The 18,914-nt window shown below is 44.0% G+C and overlaps 1 protein-coding gene across 2 annotated transcripts in view; it reads right to left on the minus strand.

The window, feature by feature from the left end:
• The window catches only part of LOC100754771 (mitotic checkpoint serine/threonine-protein kinase BUB1 beta), a 48,524-nt gene extending 36,258 nt beyond the window's left edge, over positions 1-12,266 (minus strand). For both annotated transcript variants that reach the window (XM_027422205.2, XM_027422204.2), the window contains exons 1-4: positions 12,021-12,266; positions 9,699-9,845; positions 4,243-4,302; positions 3,249-3,393 (exon numbers count right to left, since the gene is read on the minus strand). In XM_027422205.2, coding sequence (XP_027278006.1) covers positions 3,249-3,393; positions 4,243-4,302; positions 9,699-9,845; positions 12,021-12,055 — 387 coding nt within the window. In that variant the 5' untranslated portion in view covers positions 12,056-12,266. The remainder of the gene's footprint in view (positions 1-3,248; positions 3,394-4,242; positions 4,303-9,698; positions 9,846-12,020) is intronic.
• Between the last annotated feature and the right edge of the window lie 6,648 nt (positions 12,267-18,914).

The raw sequence follows: 18,914 nt of genomic DNA on the forward strand, positions 1-18,914 counted from the left end.
AATTTTTGTTAAGCAGTAATTCAATCTCATTTAACACATAAAATCAATAGTTAGAATAGGTAGTTTTTGACGGTTCCCCATGGAGGGCCTCACTATCCCTGGGGAGGGGGAGGGGTGGGCTGGGGAGTTGGTCGGGAGCATGGGCGGATGGGAGGACAAGGGAATGGGGGAATGGATATGTAAATAAGAGTGCTTCTAAAATTTAAAAAAAAAAAGAATAGGTAGTTAATTCCCATTCCGAATAAATAGTAAACCTCCACAGTTTGTATTATTGTGACTGATATTACAGTACAGTCAGTGACACCACTAAACTACTAGAAAAGAATCCAGATCATCAGAGTTAAGCCTGCACCATCAGAGCATCACAGCAAACTGCTGTGAGTCAGTCTTGTTGAAAGCACACAGTGTAGGAAAGTAGGAGGACTGTTTAGGGATCAACACCTAAGAAGGGGACAGGAGGACAGGAAGTACAACCCATGGGGAGAGCTCAAGGGCTAGGATGACCTAAAGGGGTTTTGCTAGTTAAGGCCTGGCCTTTCCATCTCCACCCAAAGCAGCTCAAGGATACAGGCCCCAGGAAAGGGACATGACCTGGGGTGAGTCAGGACCCTTCTATGGGGAAAATACCCAAAGAATACTGACAACTGGGAACAAGGCAGCAGCACCTCAGGCAGTTGGCAACCAGGTTCTCTGTGCTGACAGATTAGGGGCGCAGTTAAAAGTATGAGTAGAGAGGTACATCCACGGACTACGCAAGCCTGACAGCCACGTAGCCAGAGCCATTACAACATGCTTCACATCCCATGCTTCCATGACTGCTCAGTGAATGCTAGTACTTGAGAGGGAAAAAACAGCAGGATTGCTAGGATTCAAGGCCATCGTAGTCTAAATAGTTGAGTGCAGGCCAGCCTGGGCTATGAGTGAGACTGTGCCCACACCTGTATCTGTGTCAGTCTCTCTCTCCCTCTTCCTGGTGCTGTATGTTTTCTGATGTACAGCACATATATAGCTGTATGTGTTCTGTGTATAGGCACACATGGGGGTCAGAGACAGGCGTCTGCCTCCATAACTATCTTATCTTTTGTCACAGTCTCTCCCTCAACCTGGAGCCACCAGGCTCCAGGATGCTTTACATGGGTGCTGGGATCAGGACTCGGGTCCTTCTGCTTGTACAGCAAGCACTCTACAAACCAAGCCACCTTTCTAGTCCCTCTAGGAGTTTAAGGGACAAATGTAAAATGCATGAAGAGATTTTTAAAATTGTATTTATAACTGAACAAAAGTAGAAGTTGCTTAAATACAGAAAAATTGGTTAACAAATTAGAGAATGTCAACTAGATGCAACACTATGCATCCATTTAAAAATAACTGCAGCAGGCTGCGGAGATGGCTCATTTTTGTAAAAATACACATTAACACACAGGAAACAAAGAAATAATCCCCTAGAGGTCAAATTATGCTAAAAATAATCAGTTGCTTTCTAAGAGGAATATATAATTTAAAATGCTAAAACTGAGTAAGTCACAAACTTTGCTGGAATGTTTTATCTGTTCCTAATCTGCAATACCAGATTCAGGTCCTTCTATGTCTTCCTCTCCTTCCCTGTGACAATTTAACATATGCGGCCTTTTCTGATGACTTTGCTACATGTACACTCAACTCATCAAACTTAGCTTCTATAATAAAACAGGTTTCACAAAGGTGGCAAGCATTGTTACCTACAAACATCCTCATCTCTAGCCAGGGTTTTATGAGACTAGTCTGGAATATATCAAATACTCCACTTAAAATTTTTTATTTGATAAATGTAGAGTAAATCAAACATTCCATCTAAAATTTAGTTTATTTTGGGTTTTGAAGTTAGGGTTGGGCCATGTATCTCTAGCTGGCTTGGAACGCCCTATTAGACCAAGCTAGCCTCAAAATTTTAAGAATCCTATTGCTTCCAACTTTTGAGTAGTGTAATTACAGACTTGCAGTATTCTGTCCAGCTTCCATTTACACTTTTAACAAAAACAATTGTTTCATAGTTTAAGTTTGCATAACTTAATTCAGTAAACAATGGTTTCTTTAAATTAGTGATGTTTTCTCATGATGGTGCTTTAGGAAAACTCACTTTGAGTGTGATGTCAGTTTAAGATCCATTTGTGGTTCTGCCAACGCACAAATAAAGCTTAACAACAATTTAATATATGCAGCTTTCTGAGAGACCTATCCTCTCGCATATGGCATAGCCAGTAAAGGTCAAACTACTCAGTGTTGAATAAGAACATTGAATAAGAACATTTAAGACACTACATAAATAAAAAGACAAAAGGTAGCACACACCTTTAATTCCTTTAATTCCAGCACTTGGGAGGCAGAGGCAGGTGTGTGCATGTGTGTACGTAGGAGCCTGTGTGTGTGTGTGTGTGTGTGTGTGTGTGTGTGTGTGTATAGGAGCTTGTGTGCATGTGTGTGTACAAGTGTGTGTGTTATGTGTGTTTAAACATAACATAGCGTGAACTGCTATCTTTCACTGCTACTGGGATTTGAACCTGGCACTGTGCACCACTAGGAAAGTGCCGCCCTATTAAGGGAATCCCCATTCCTCTCTTACTTACTGTATTTTGAGAGATTTCCCGGGGCTGGCCTTGAATACATTACATTGTCCAGGCAGGCCTTCGCTCTGTGATCCTCCTGCCTCAGCCTCCCAAGTAGTTGGATTGCAGGCCTATACTAACAGGTCTGGATTTAGGGTATTCACTGAACACAGAAGGTGGGCTGCAGAGTGGGCTCAATGGTTAAGTGGATTTGCTCTTGCAGAGGACCCAGGTTCAGTTTCCAGTACCAACAGGGGAGCTCACAAACACCTGTAACTCTAGTTCCAAGGGGATCCAATGTTCCCCAAGGACAAATGTACATACATGCAGGAAATTACTTATACACATACAATAAAAATGAACAAAGTCTTGTAAACAATAAACATAGACGCTACTAAAAAATGATGGTACTTTTAGATCTTTTACCAATCTTAACATCTGCTTTGCTTTTTCAAGGCTTTTAGTTAGTTTTATAAGACAGGATCTGACTATGTAGCCCAGAATGGCATCAAACTTGTGATCCTCCAGCCTCAGCCTCTCAAGTGTACAGATTAATGTATCACCATGCATATAATGTTCAAATGGCTGCTGAAGTTTCCAAATGTTTACTCTTAATACCTCCACAGGAAAAAGCTGGTTTGCTATTTGAATTCAGATGACACTTACCAATTTGAGCCAAAGACTGAGAAAGCGGGGGTCACTATAATAACGCTTCTCTCCCTGTAGGGCCTCTATAGCGCGCTCTAGTAACGTTGACATGTTACTCTCCTTCCCCCCTTGAGGATAGTTCTGCTCTGTCCAGTTAATATACCTGAACAGGAGAAGGAAAAGAATACATTTTGAATTGATGTAAACTTTTGCTCTAGCTCTAAGTCTTATTCTGAATGGGTTTTTTGCTGTTTTGAGACAGAGTCTTATGTAGCCCTAGCTGGCTTGTACTCAACTATGTGGACCAGGCTGCACTCAACTCAAAGAGATCTGCCTACCTCTGCCTCCTGGGATTAAAGGCATGTGCAACCACACCTAACCCATTCTGGATTTGCTTATTTTATTATTTGTGTATATGGGTTTTGTCTGCCTGTCTCTGTACCACATGTGTGCAGTGCCATCAGAAACCAGAAGAAGGCGTCAGAGAGTTACACAGGGTTGTAAGCTGCCATGGGAGAACTGGGAATCTAACTCAATTCTTTGGAAGTGCAGCCAGGGCTCTTAACAAATGAGCCACTGTTCTAGCCCTCTATTCTGGATTTTTCAACAGAAAATATTTCACATATTCAAAGTATGTTTCTTTAGAAGTCCTCAGTGACAATATCCTAAGCCTCTGTCTCTCAGACTCTTGAAGTACTTGCAACAGATATTCTGGGAAAACAATAGAAAGATGCACCTCAAAGCTGTGTCATACCACAACTTAAACACCTGAGGGCAACTACAGTTTAACTAAGTAGCACAGCCCTTCCTTGGCATGTGTAAAATCCTGGGCTCTATGCACAGCCCTGCAAAACAAACACCTCAGAAAACCACTGTGGCTATTCTGGAAGTCTGTGCCACCAAGACACCACTTTCTGCTCTCTTTACCACTCCATACCCTCAACTTGAGAAACAAGGCCCAGAAGATTTGTCTGTGAATGTGTCTGGTGTTCCCTCCATACACAGTACTCACCTGTCCCAAACATCCAGGGGGTCATTTCCAGAGTAAAATCGAATTTCAGATTCGAAAGCCCTAGGATTGAAACAGACCATGTTAGCACGCGCAGCTCTGATGACAGCTGGGGCAGGCCTCACTCACTTCTCGTCACTCAAGTGCTTCAAACTGATCTAAACAACTATACTAGAGTTTGAGAATTTATTAAATAGAAAAAAAAAGAAAGATTGGGATTTAGCTCAGTGGTACAGTGCTCAAGACCCTAGATTCAGTTGCCAGCTCAAAACAGAAAAGGGCAAAATCACACCAAATCAATTATGGAATACTGTTTAGGCTAGAGAGCTGACTCAGCAGTTAAGAGTGCTGTCTGTTACTTTTCTCCAGTCCCACCCTTCCAAAAATAGAATCTTTCAGAGCACACAAATAGGGTTTATCACAATCACCTTGAACTCCAGGTTACAGAGACCTGATGCCTCTGGCCTTAGCAAGCACCTGTACCCACATGCACATACCCACATATACATATACTCAATTAAAACTAATTTAAAAAACTTAAATAAACACATAAAAAGAATAGAAATAATTAATATTCTAAGCCTCTCCTCTAATCCCAGCACTCAAGGCAGCGGCATGGAGATGTCTTTGAGTTTGAGCTAACTTGATTTACTTAGTGAGTTCCAGGCCAGCCAGGGCTGCTCCATGAGAGCTTACTAAAAGTAAAACAAACCCAGCTCTATCAGTCATTAGTTTAGACAACAATAGTTACTTCTCTGTTTTCAGTTTCTTCACATGTAAAATGAGATCATAATACTTCCTATTCGGTTTGTTTATATTTTTAAAGATTTATCTTTAATTGTGTTTGTGTCTGTGTGGGTATATGCATGTAAGTATAGGTGCCCAAGAGGGAACATGTATCAGCCTTGATTAGTGACACTTGTTTTGTGGCAGAACACAGTAAAGGTAGATTCCTAACTGATCAAAGTGCTAAGAATCAGTGACTAATTGGGGGGATATCTACATCACCCCCTCCCAGGCTCCAGGACAGCATGGAAGAGGGGGTGGCAAGATTCTAAGAGACGGAGGCTGGAGGAAAGCAGCATAAAACACAGTTTCCTGGACATGACCGGGCTAGGGCACCCACAATGCACAGCAGCTGTGGTTGTTTGCACAACACACAAACGAGGAAGAGCCCACTGGCCAGAGATGCGCAGTGGGTAAGCGCACTCACTGCTGCGCCTGAGGACATGAATTGGGTTCCTAGAACCCGCATGATAGAAGAAAAGAACAGACTCCTGCAAGTTGTCTTTTGACCTCCACACATGTAATAAATAAATAGATTCAAGAAAAAAAAAAAAGTTAAACTAAGATGAGGTCCAGTGACATTCAACCCTGCATGGGAAGGCTCATGGGTCCCCACTCCTCCCTGAGGTGCCACTGGCAGTTAATGGGTGCTGCAGGGTCAAGTCATTGCTTTCAGGGGTAGTCACTGTTAGGTTACCCATGATCCAGTACCCCACAGTTCATGCAAGCAAGCAACCCTCATTCAACTCAGTAGGTCATACACACACACACACCACCACCACCACCACCACCACCACAAAACACAACAAACAAGCAGAGACAGGAAAATGGGCAGTGGTGGCGCACTCCTTTAATCCCAGCAATTGGGAGGCAGAGGCAGGAGGATCTCTGTGAGTTTGAGGCCAGCCTGGACTACAAAGCGAGTTCCAGGACAGCCAGGACTGTTACCAGAGAAACCCTGTCTGGAAAAACAACAACAACGAAAGAAAGGAAGGGAGGGAGGGAGGGAGATTTGTTCGCTGTCCCCAAAAGCTGTCAATAAACTGAACCTTGAGTCAGAGAACAGAGTCCATGCTCATCTGAACAGAATAAACTATAGAGTTTTTGTTTGTTTGTTTTTTTGGCGGACTCAGATGGGGAGAGAGAGACACAGGGAGGAAGGAAGCGGGGGCTTAGGAGTTTTGTGGGCCTTTCTCTATCTTAGAAAAGCACAGAAGAGGGTCAGTTGGGCTGTTTTCTGTCAATTTTTGGATCTACCAGGTTCATTCCAACTGTCTGACTCCCAAGTTTTTATTAATAATAGAATAATTTGGATAATTGTTACATTTTGTTGTTGTTGTTGTTTCAAACGGCCAGGAGGGCTCCAGTAAAGGTTTTAAGAAGTGAAAATCGGGGTAGGAACTAGGAAGCAACCATAATATATCAAAGAGGAATTTTTCCAGTAGATCACCTGCCTTTGTGGTCCTGGGTTTAAGATAATCTGTGATCCAACAATTCCATTCCAAGGGGGTGGGGTGAGGATTTTATATGAAAAAAGCTTTGTCAAATATCCACAATGGCTTGATTTAAAAAGCACAAATTGAACCAAAATGTCCAACAACTGGTGAATATTAAACACAGCACTTACTTGGCTGTAAAAAGGGATAGTCTACTGATATATGCAACATGAAAAAGTATTCAAAATTACATTAAATGAAAGACCCATATGATTCTATGTTGTGGAATATTCTTTGAAGATGTATTACATTCGTTTATGCTGTGGAATATTTGTTTTAATGATGCAAAGATGTGTTGTATTCTTTTATGTCGAATTTGTTTAACTCTGTAAAGCTGTGTTAATTTATCTGCCTAAAACACCTGAATGGTCTAATAAAGAGCTGACTGGCCAATAGCTAGCAGGAGAGAGAAGTAGGCGAGGCTGCAGGCAGAGAGAATAAATAGAGGGCTAAATCAAGGAGCAGAGAAGAGGAGGAGAGGAGGGCATCAGGAGCCAGCTACCCAGCCACCCAGCAAGCCATGAGTGAGTAAAAAGTAAAGGTATATAGAATAGAGAAAGATAAAGCCCAGAGGCAAAAGGTAGACAGATAATTAAGAAAAGCTGGCTAGAAACAAGTCAAGCTAAAGCCAGGCATTTGTACAAAAGAATAAATCTCCATGTGTGATCATTGGGGAGCTGGGTAGTGGCCCCCAAAGAGTAAAGAACCAAAAGAGTAATAAATAAACAAAGAAACAAACAAACAACCATTTTATTTATATAAAATTCTACAATAAGCTGGATGTGCTGACACACACCTGCAAGTCTATCACCTGGGAGACTGCAGGAGCTGACCACAAGCTAAAGTCAGTCTAGGCTGCAGAGCAAGGCCCTGCCCCAAACAAACAACGAAACTCCAGAACAGGCAAAGTGGCTTATTTTGACAGAAACCTAATCAGTGGATGCTTCACAGAGAGGGGGAGAGAGAGAGAGAGAGAGAGAGAGAGAGAGAGAGAGAGAGAGAGAGAGAGAGGGAGGGAGAGGGAGGGAAGGAGGGAGGGAGGGGAGAGTATCCTATAGTCAGGGTAATGACGAAATGCACTGCTTGACTGGCTTGACTAGCATTCTTAAAAGTCTGAGTATTCACTTACCTACATTATACTCAAAAGAAATGGGAGGTGGGAATGACTCAATGGTAATATGTATGCTTGATATTCAGGAGGCCCTGGACCAATCCCAGAAATGATGAAAGGGCTGAAGACATGGCTCAGGGGTACAGAGCAGACGTGCTGGGCAGCTCACATCAGCCTACAACTCCAGCTCCCAGGGATAAAAGCCCTTTCTGACCTCCTTGGGAACTTGTGTACACACACACACACACACACACACACACACACACACACACACACACACACACGAAAAGAAAATAGTGTCTATCTCTACAAAAGGGAAATCAGAGAGCAATGAATTAAGAGTCCTTCAGATGAGTTTTTGTAACATTAACCAAAATGGGAAAGTAGAAAAAGGAGGGTCATTTGGGAGTGAAGAGATTTGTTATCCAATGACAGAATTATATCCAGTTAAACCTGTCACAGTTGAAAATACCCTAGGTAGCCTGGCAGTGGTGGTACAAGCCTTTAATTCCAGCACTCAGGAGGCAAAGGCAGGAGGATCTGTGAGTTTGAAGCCAGCCTGGTTTACAGAGTGAGTTCCTAGGACAGCCAGGGCTATACAGAAATAGTCTGTCTCAAAATAAATAAATAAATAAATACTTGTGGAATAATCTTTTTGTACACTGTGAAGATATGTCTTTGCCAAGTTTCCTTCTTACTGGTTTAATAAAAAGTTAAATGGCCACGGCTACTAGCTAGGCAGAAGGTATAGACAGAACAGCCAGGCACAGGACACTGTGAAGAAGAAAGGCAGAGTTGCCAGGACCAAGACACACTGAAGGACAGGTAAAGCCACGAGTCATGTGACAATACGTAATTGAACCCATGGAAATGGGTTAAAGTTGTAAGAGCTAGTTAGTAACAAGCCTAACCTACAGCTGAGCTTTTATAATTAATAAGTCTCTGTGTCATTAGTGAGGACCCGGTGGTCCCAACAAAAAGGTCCAACCACAATAAATAAATAAATAAATAAATAAATAAAACTCAAAAGGAAGAGAAAAAGAAAATACCCTAGGTTAAAATGCAATAAATACATCTATCCTGCCAGATACCACAACTTAGCAACACAGCATATTGTATATGGCTCAGCCTCTCAGAGATGCAGGGTCACTGGATAGCGCGCCTCTCTGCAACCACCAGGCATCTCAAAGCAGTCCTACTTTGTATCCCTCCATCCTTGAAAAGATCAAAATTCAAAGTATGGCTTCTATTGAATGATTATCATTTCCACATCTACATAAAATCATAAGCTGAATTTTCTCAAGCTTGAGACTGTCTACAGGTTACAGGGAAAAGACATTGAGAAGGCAAGAGTTGTCAATGGTAGCTGTGAAAGCACAGCTGAGGCCAGAGACTGGGCCCACATATCAGGGGTCCAACACCAATCAGACAAGTAGAGAAATAAGAACAGGATCAATGCAGGCGCCAGGAACAAGCATTAAGAATAAATAAAATACCACTGGGCACATGCTGAATCCCAGCACTTGTGAGGCATAAGCAGACAGATCTCTCTGAGTTCAAAGCCAGACTGGAACTACATAGTAAGGTCTAGGCCAGCCAGAGCTACAGAGCAACCCTGTCTCAAAAAACAAAAACAAAACAAAAAAACCCAAAATAAGAAAAGAACACTATGCCTCTACAGCAAAATCATGAAAACACTGCTTTCAAAGATCTAACGCAGTGAATATGGTTACACATTACATTTTAACCTGAAATAAACACTATCTCATGCAATTAAAAAGCTTGCAATTAACGGGCAATGGTGGCACATGCCTTTAATCCCAGCATTTGGGAGACACAGACAAGTGGATCTCTGTGAGTTTGAGGCCAGCCTGATCTACAAAGTGAGTTCCAGGACAGCCAGTGCTACAAAGAAACCCTGTCTTGAAAAACTAAATAAATTAATAAATCTTTTTAAAAGAGAGTTTACAATCAGAGAATTCCTTAGGACTTTCTACAGTTTCATACCCATGCTCTCTACCACAGCTGGGACCAACAAGTTGGACCCTGATAGTTCTACCACATACCTTTTCTGCTGCTGAAGAGCAGTGTTACAGGCTGACTCCTGCTGTGCCAAAGCTCCCTGAAGCGCAGACATGATCCGACCATGTCGTAAGGGTTGTACATTTTCTTTACTCAGCTCCCACTCATCTCCCTCCAGGGACATGGCTTCACTGTGAACAAGGAACAGAAGTGACCCTGACACCAACAGTGTTACACAGTACCAGACTGTGTCACCACCTTCACACAGGTGAATTTCTGTGACCTTCGGATTGGATGCAGAGAGTTGGAACGCTGGTAGCATTATTATTCTCTACAGCTTCTGAGCCTACCACTTGGTTTCCAAGTTTATGCCTAACAGAAGAGAGAACTTGGCAAGGGCGTTGTTGACAATATTATACAAATAAAGTTAAAGCCAGGAAAAAATAATTTTTAAAAGTATCATAAATTTAGCAACGCAGATTTTTTTTTTTTTAAAGCTAGCAGTTTTAAGTCTAACATGGAACAATCTGGTGTAATTTGAAATTTGTGTTAGTCAGACTAATATGCCATGTTTTAACTTTCAATTTAAAACAGAAATAAGTTGGGCAGTAATGGTGCATGCCTTGAATCTCAGCACTTGGGAGGCAGAGGCAGGTGGCTTTCTCTGAGTTTGAGATCAGCCTGGTCTACAGAGTGAGTTCCAGGACAGTCAGGGTTACATAAGGAAATCCTGTCTTGAAAAACCAAAAATAAATAAATAGAACAGAGAAATAGAAGCCAGGTATGGTGGCACAAGCCTTTAGTTCCAGCACTTAGGAGGCAGAGTTTGAGGCTAACTAGTGCTGCATAGTGTGTTGTGAAACCCTATCTTAAAAAAAAAAAAAATCCAGAAATCTATCACTTCTCAACATCTCCATTGTTTTCAGTCTTTCTCAGCTACCCCCCTCTCTTCCCTAGGTTAGTGCAATGAGGTCTTCACTGGTCTGTGGGTCTCCATCTTTTTTTTGTTTTTAATCCAATCAACACTGCACACTAATAAATCCCTCTTAAATGGAGGTCAGATCATTGCTTTGCTAAAATACATCCTTGAGGCTTTCCATTACAACCAAATGAAAAGCTCAGGCATTACTGTGCTTGCATACTCACCTTGACATTTTGGTTGTCAGCCTCTCTCATGGCTGAACCATTTCTCCAGCCCCATACTCAATGCCTTCTACTATCTAGGTTCATGGTGCCCCAGTGACAATGACCATGCCAGCTAGCAGCTTCCCCTCCTACATTTCTACAATACAAACATGACTAGTTCTCTAAAATTAATGATTTATTTACGTGTCTGTGTGTGTGTGTATGCGCGGGTGCGCGCGCGTGCGTCATGTGAGTGTACAACAGACAGCAAGTGTGTGGAGGTCAGAGGACAACTTTTCAAAATTGGTTCTTCCACCATATGGGGGTCCTAGGAACCAAACTGAGGTTCTCGGTCTTGGTAGCAATCAACTCTATCTGCAGAGCCATGTCCATGACTAGTTCTAGTTTTGACCCAAACACCATCTCATCAGTGAGGATTCTGTTCAAATCTTTTTTCCCTGTCAGTGCTAGGGAACAAACCCTAGGCCTTGTGTATCCTGGGCAAGTGAGTACAGCCTCAGATCCAAACTTTTCAGCAGCCGCAAAATCCCACCTCCAATGCTCCTGTCATCTCTTGCGTTATATCTTTTAATACTGACTGCTATCGGATTTTTCTGATTTTATTTTTTTTTGTTTGTTTTGTTTTTTCGAGACAGGGTTTCTCTGTGTAGCTTTTCTGATTTTAAATGTATCTTATTCATTGTTTCCCCCATTTCATTCCTAGAACTTAGGCTTCACAAGGGCTGGAATTTTGTGTCTTTTATTGTCCACCTTCAGTGTTCATGTGGTGGTCAATAAAAATTATTACATGAATGAAAGCTTATGACATGGCAATAACCCAGCTATTATGGATTCCATAATTAAAATGCATATTAAGTTTTAACCTAGAAAACCTCTATATTTTTGTATATGAGGAAAAGCAGCAAATGTTCTGCTTTTTAGATCCCTGTGCTACTGGCATAATTAAACACCTATTAATTGAAAGTAGTTACTTACAGCAGCATTACTATCTACACGACTCCCATATAAGGCATGTTCAAGATCAAACAAAACAGCTAAAGTAAGTTGCAGACTCAGATCTTAAGACAAATTTCAAGCTCTCTCAGTTTTGCCGGGCGGCTGGATGCAGGGCTCCACGCTGTCAGGAAAGGGGCTCGGGAGGGCCTGCCCTTTCCCGACCTCTGCGATCCACCCCTCACCCACCAAGCACCCAGCTGCAGCAGCCTGACTCCGGTACTCACCTAGCTGCAAGCCCTTCCTTCCTGGCCGCCGCCATCCTGCATTCCCGGTTCTTGCTCTCGCCCGTCCGCAGACCTTTTTCCCCCGGGTGTCGACTATCTGGCCTTCCTTCCTCAACCTTCAGCTGGTCCTGGAGTTGCGGAGACTGTCTTCCCGTGCTCCTAGACGAAAGCGTGCACGCAACTCTGTCCCAAAGGCGACACCTCACGCCCCATCGCGCCGAAACCGCCAAGTTTCAAATTTAACGGTCCCTCGCCGCCCCCTCTCCCAAAGCATTCTGGGGATTGTAGTTTGTCCTTGGTTAAAGGCTCGCGCTGCGCTGAGCACATGGGAGTTGTAGTTCCGGGGTTGAGGAGCTCTTAGGCGCTTCAGCAGATTGGGGCACTAAGAATTCTCTGTGGGTTCAAACGCTCTGAGTTTCTGCTCTAAGGCAAATATTGGAATCCAGCGAGAGACACCATAAGAACAAGGGTTTCTTTGATGTTTTGAGTGTTATGTCTTTGAGTACATGTGTCTGGCCTGGCTCTTCTGGCTTGCTCAGACCAAGTGATCGTGTTCCCCTAGGTCTTGCTGTCTGCCCCAGGTCACACACTTGTCCAGGGATCCTTAGGCCACTCTCACCCAGCTGTTTCCCATCGAACCCTTGAATTTTTAAAAAAGTTAGATTCTAGTTCTCAGTTTATCTCTTACACCAGAACTGGTTCAGCACCCCCCCACCCACCCCCCACCCACACCCCACCCCACCCACCCCACCCCGGGCAAGCCAGCACAGCTTCTCAACTTCGACCAACTTCCTTTAAACCATCCTGGAAGTGTACCGCTGTTCTTTCACACAGCCTAGCCAGACAACACAGAATACAACAAGGCTAAGTTTCTTGCTTGTTTCCCCGAGGCTAAAGATCAGGCTTGGTACAAGCCTGTATCTGAGCTACTCAAAAGTCAGATACAAGGATCTGTCTGTTCAATACCATTCAAGGAAGACCTTATTTCAAAACAAAAAGTTGTGGGTTGTTTTTGTTTGTTTGTTTGTTTGTTTGTTTTGTCTGTTTTGTTTGCTTGCTTTTAAGGGTGGTGAGGTTCTAGAGGCTCAGTGGGAAGCACTTGTCTTGCATATATTCAGGCCCTGTGTCTAATCCCCATGACCACACACACACACACACACACACACACACAAACACACGAGAGAGAGAGAGAGAGAGAGAGAGAGAGAGAGAGAGAGAGAGAGAGAGAGAAGAAGAAGAAGAAGAAGAAGAAGAAGAAGAAGAAGAAGAAGAAGAAGGTGAAGAAGAAAGGGAGGGAGAGGGGGGAAATGAGAGTAAAAATTACTTGGAACATGAAATCTGGTTAGGCTGGATAAGACCTGTGGGGGTTTGAATGACATGGGCTCATATATTTGAATACTTGGAACCCTGTGGGAAGGATTAGGAGGTGTGATCCCATTGGAGGAGGTGTGTCACTTGGGGGGTGGGCTCTGAGGTTTGAAAAGCCCACTTCACACCTTTTTAGTGGAAATCGGATAAGACAAAGGCTCAGCTGGAGAGCCTCTGTGTTCCAGCCATTGCTGGAACGGAGAAGATGAGGTCGGTGAAAGGGTCAAATAAACCAGCAATTTCAGTGCATTGATACCCAGGCCAGAAGCAAATTAAAGGTGGGGGGCACAGAAGCATAGAGGAGCTTGCAACTAGGCTCTGGAGTAGAAAGGGAAGCTATGGAAATGTCTCTTCAGAAGTCAGTGAGGCTGAAGGGAAAGTCAGTCCAGTCTACTGATGAGGGCACAAAGTTCTGTAGGAGCTGCTGTGTCTGCGCTTGAATCCCACCTCCTTTCCAGTCACTGCTGTCCAGGCTGTTTCCAGCCTCACCTTGTGGTCCTCTGTGCTGCCCCAACAAAATGGGCCTGACTTATGTTCATTATCTCACCTAACCATCATCTAGAAAGCAAGTGTTAAATGATGATAAGGTGCTCCTGATAGGCTGGGCAGAGGCAGAGGCAGGCAGATCTCTGTGAGTTCAAGACCAGACGGTCTACAGAGCTAGTTCCAGGACAGTCTCCAAAGCCACAGAGAAACCCTGTCTTTAAAAACCAAAAAAAAAAAAAAAAACCCAACTCCCTCTGTACATCTGGCTGGCCTCGAATTCACAGAGATCCACCTGCCTCTGTCTCCCAAGTGTTGGTATTAAAGGAGTGCACTGCCACCACCCTGCAAGAATGTGCTTCTTTTTTTGCCAGTTTTCTAGAAGCTTCACTGGCACCCTCTGGTTCTTGCTTCCCGTTTTCATCCTCAATGCCGGGATCTAGCTTCTCCCTGGCCAGGTTTCCTCGTTTCATGTCTTTCTCTATCATAGTCAAGGAATTTTCTCTGTTTTTAAAGGCTCATGATGGGACTAGACTAGATTAGATGGGACTCACCTAGACAATGCAGAATAACCTTCACATCTCCCAGTCCTGAGCCCTAATCACATCTGCCAAGTCCCTTTGGCAATAGGAGGTAACATAGTCACAGGAACGATTTGGGAGGGCCATTATTCTACCTATCTTGGATTGAAAACACACATTGGTATCTCTAAAATTATTTCATCATAAAGAAACTTCTCCATACTCTTCTTTCAGGACAGATCTTGGAATATGCTGCTTAATACATTGCCCTCTCTAGGGCTCTTTATATTTTAACAAGGAGGTTTCTCTGTACAGCCTTGGTTTATCTTAGAACTAGCTCTGTTGACCAGGCTGACCTCTAACTCACTCTAAATCTGCCTGCCTCTGCCTCCTGAGTGCTGAGATTAAAGGCTTGTGCCATTGCGGCCTGGCTAACTAACCGAGCTTTGAGAGAAGAAAATTTATAAAGGAATACATTTTACTGATGGGGCCAGGCATAATGGTGTTTGCCTTTCGTTCTAGCATCTGGGGAGCAGAGGCAGGTAAAGTTTGAGACCAGCCTAGTCTACACAGAGAGTTCCAGGCTGCATAGTGAAACCCTGTCTGTTTCAAATAAACAAATAAATAAATTCAATTTTAACTTGTGGATTTCAGGCAGAATGGCAACTTTTAGCACTCTGGGATTGTTCTAGCAAGCTCCTCCGTTTCTTGCATTTACTGTCATCAAAGCTGTACCTTCCTGCATGAGTGGCTCTTAGACGGACCTAGTGCTTATACATGATCTCTTGTGCAGTATGGTGAGGGTGTGTGTTCTTGACCCTGAAAAGTCAGATTGCTCCAGTTTTGCCTTGCCTTCTTGGGTCAAAAAAAATCGAGCTTTGGCATGACAAAAAGTCCAAAGATAGGAACATTGAGGTCTCCAGGGCACCCCTGGATTGACAGTTTATTGTGCAATCACATAAGAAGAGTCTCCCTGGGGGTAGGAGTAAGGTCAAAGGGAACAGAATTAGGGGTAAAGAAAAAGTGTTCAAGGTCAGAAGTTACCACATCTGAGAAAGCAGTATCACTCTAGGGCCTTTACCCTAACAGCAGATCAGCCTATCAGAACCGCAGGAACTGGTTGAATTTACCAATGATTAGGTGTCTTGAAGAGAGGGAACCAATAAGATAGAGGTATGAGCCAACCAAACATTGCCAAGAAGGGAGGTGGTAGATGGAGAGGCATTTTGGCCCCTGACTGAGGGCTGCTGGCTGCTGCCCAGTTGTGTCTCCCTAAGTAGCTGTTGCTGACAGGGTACTAGGGAACTCTCCAAAAAAGTTGGGGTTTTCTCTTCAGTTGGGTGGAAACTCCTTTCTGGGCTACACTTCTGCTTTTCTGCAGAAGTACCCTACTTTCACGATCATCTTAAAAACATTGGAGATCGCTTAACCCCAAATTTCCCCTGATATGTGCAATAATTATCTGTGCAGAATGGGAGGTACCAGTTTTCAACTGTCGGACATCTGGCAGAAAAGATCAAAATGTCAGAACAGACCACAGGCTGAGAACATACAAAACCATAGGGAAGGGTTGTAAAGAGGCAACCGCCTTTAACCAGATCACTTGGTAGGTGAAGGCAGGAGGACCAGATGTTCAAGGTCATCCTCAGATACATAGTGAGTTCCAGGCTAGCCTGGGCTACAAATGACCCTTTATAGGACAAACAAGGCAGCCCCTGCCCACCAAAACTGAAAAAGAAACAAGACAAGATGCAGGGTTAAATAAGTTAGGGAACTGGCAGGAAATAGAAATTTTAGGTTGCTTCACCATCAAATCCGCCCAGCCATGTTTGTGCTCTTAGCAGATCTTGGAGAATTTTAGTTTGCCAGTATCCCACCTCCTCTGTACATGCCTATTGCTTCTTTCTCTCATTCCCTCAACACCCCTAGATGGGGTTCCAGCACAAGGCAAGAGGGATGCAGTTGTAATCAGGCCAACCTGGATTACATAATAAGATCATGTCTCAAAATACCTAGGGCTGTGGATGTAATTTAGGGGTGGAATGCTTGCCTAGAATATGAAAGGTCCTGGGTTCCATCCCAAACACTGCATCCCTAATTTACCTGAAGCACTGTGTGCCAGACCAGAAGTTCCACGGAAGAGCCAATGGAGTGTTCCTGTGATTCCATACTTGAGGACTCCTACCATGCTGTGCAGTCCCAATTCTGGAAGCTGATTATAAGCTACCTGGTCTGGATGGCTCCTGGAAGAACTGACCAACATGGGGCAGGGGGAGCTGACGGGATGGCGGGGTACCTAGTAGAATGGATCTATCCCAAGCTCGCTCTGCTTTTCTGCTAGGCAGGCTTCCTTGGTTTAGTGTTTTCAGACACTGCCTCCTGAGGCTTGGTGCACATTGTACAAAGCTTGCTTCTGACATTCTGAGGGGGCTATGGGCGTCCATTCCTGGCAATCTGGTCTCCTCATTGCTTTTCTAGGGGAAAGGTCAGAGGTCCCGTATCATTACAAACAACATAGGCTAGATGTAGGAGTTAAACTAAGTCAGAGGGTTGAGAAGATACGCTGATCTGATTCTTGTTCCCATAGGTGCCCTGTCTGTACACACACACACACACACACACACACACACACACACACACACACACACACACACACACATCCCTGCCTTTGATTGGAGGGTAGACCCCAGCTAGAATTATCCGACATTGAATTTCTATTGAAATAACCTTAAGAGATTGAGGACCATTGTAGATGAAATAACCTTAAGAGATTGAGGACCATTGCAGATGCTGAATCCAGAGCACTTGTGGGCCGTTCAGGAGAGATCCCTGACCCACTATGCCTTTGATCCTCCACAGGTGATGACCTGGACTCAAGAGCCAGTGCAGAACCACAGAAGTTTCCCTTCTCCACGGGGTCTTCGGGGTATGTTGCTTCTGGATCATTTCATTTTAGCACATTCTCCAGGCCAGAGCAGGGAGAAGATAACCCAGAAGCAGGTGTATTATGGAACTATCTTCCCCCTGACAGCCAAAGATACAAGGAGGGGCACAGGCCTCCCTGAACCAAACTGGGCCTGTTTCTGGATTTCTATCCAGGCTTTGGCTTTGACCTCTGTTATCAGTTACTTTTCTGCAGCTATGATAGAACACCATGACCACAGGCAATTTATAGAAGGAAGAGTTTATTTTGGCCTATGGTCCCAGTGGAATAATGGTGGGAGTGGCTTGGCAACAGTCAGCTAGAGCAGGGTGTTGAGAGATCACATCTCCATCCACAGACAGAAAGCAGGAGACAGGGAGAGAAGAGAGAGGGAGAGAGGGGGAAAAGGAATGGGACAGGAAGGGATAGAAAACTAGAAGTGGAGTGAAACTATAGACCCCTAAATCCTGCCCCAGTGACAAGATTCCTCCAGCAAGGCCCCTCCTCCTGAAGGTTCCATACCCTAAACAACCAGCACCACCCACTAGGGCTAGGCTCAAATACCTGAGCCCATGGGACATTCTCATTCAAACCACCACAATCCGAGTCACTACAAACCAGCAGAAAGGGGCCTTGTTTTCTTAATTTACTTGGAATACTGTGTACCCGCTTTTCCACTCACAGGAAGGAGTTAGAAACTGCTATGGCATTCGAAGAGAGAGGTGAAGATGTTTGGTAACTCTGGTCCATGTTTCCAGGTGGGGACTGTGCAATATGTAGGCTGGCTTCTGTTAATGGTGGGATGTACCCTGGGAGCAGATCTCATGCTGAACATAATTACTTATGACTGCTAACATGAGGAGAACTTCTCTACGATGACAAGCCCATGGACTGTAGTTTTCTCCACAATTATTAACAAAGAAATAGACCAGAAGACTCCTAGCATTCAGATGCTCTGGACTAGGTTGTTTTCTGACTGCAATGTATGAACCATGTAACAGGGCATGGCAGGTTTTACTCTTCATCAAATGCTCAGGACCTGCCCTGTGTCCCGCGCACGCTCTGTATTTTCTCGGCCGGCAAGAAATACACGCAGGACACTCGGATCCTTCTGCAGACAAGCTTTAATGCATCTTAAGCTTACCAGAGCAGAGACCCTGAACTAAGAAACCCATCCCTTAAAAAGGCTGACCAGCCGCCTGGGACGTGTTACCCTATGAATGGCTTCAGCTCCTCAGGCCAAATGAGCCACGGGATAGGCAGAGATCAAAGGAATGGAGATTACCCAGCGCCTGTGAAGTAATTTACATCTTGGTGTCTTCAGGCACCATTATTGTAATGGATAATGCAGGAACCGGCTCCCTACATATCCCCCTTTTTTATTAATTAATGAAAAGGCTTTATATTTTTACAAGCAAATAGGTCACCCATATGTTGAGGGATAGAGGCAGAGGTTGAACCTTCCCAAATCAAACATTAAGACTGTGTACGAGAGTCGCCATCAGGCTGTTAGCTTGACCCGAAGTACTCTCGACCTGTCCTCTGCCGTTTTTCTGGGAAAGGGAGTCTCGGGGCAGGTAACCCTTATGCAGGTCAACG

The sequence above is a fragment of the Cricetulus griseus genome, chromosome 6 (genome assembly GCF_003668045.3).
Source record: "Cricetulus griseus strain 17A/GY chromosome 6, alternate assembly CriGri-PICRH-1.0, whole genome shotgun sequence".
NCBI classification, from domain to species: Eukaryota; Metazoa; Chordata; class Mammalia; order Rodentia; family Cricetidae; genus Cricetulus; species Cricetulus griseus.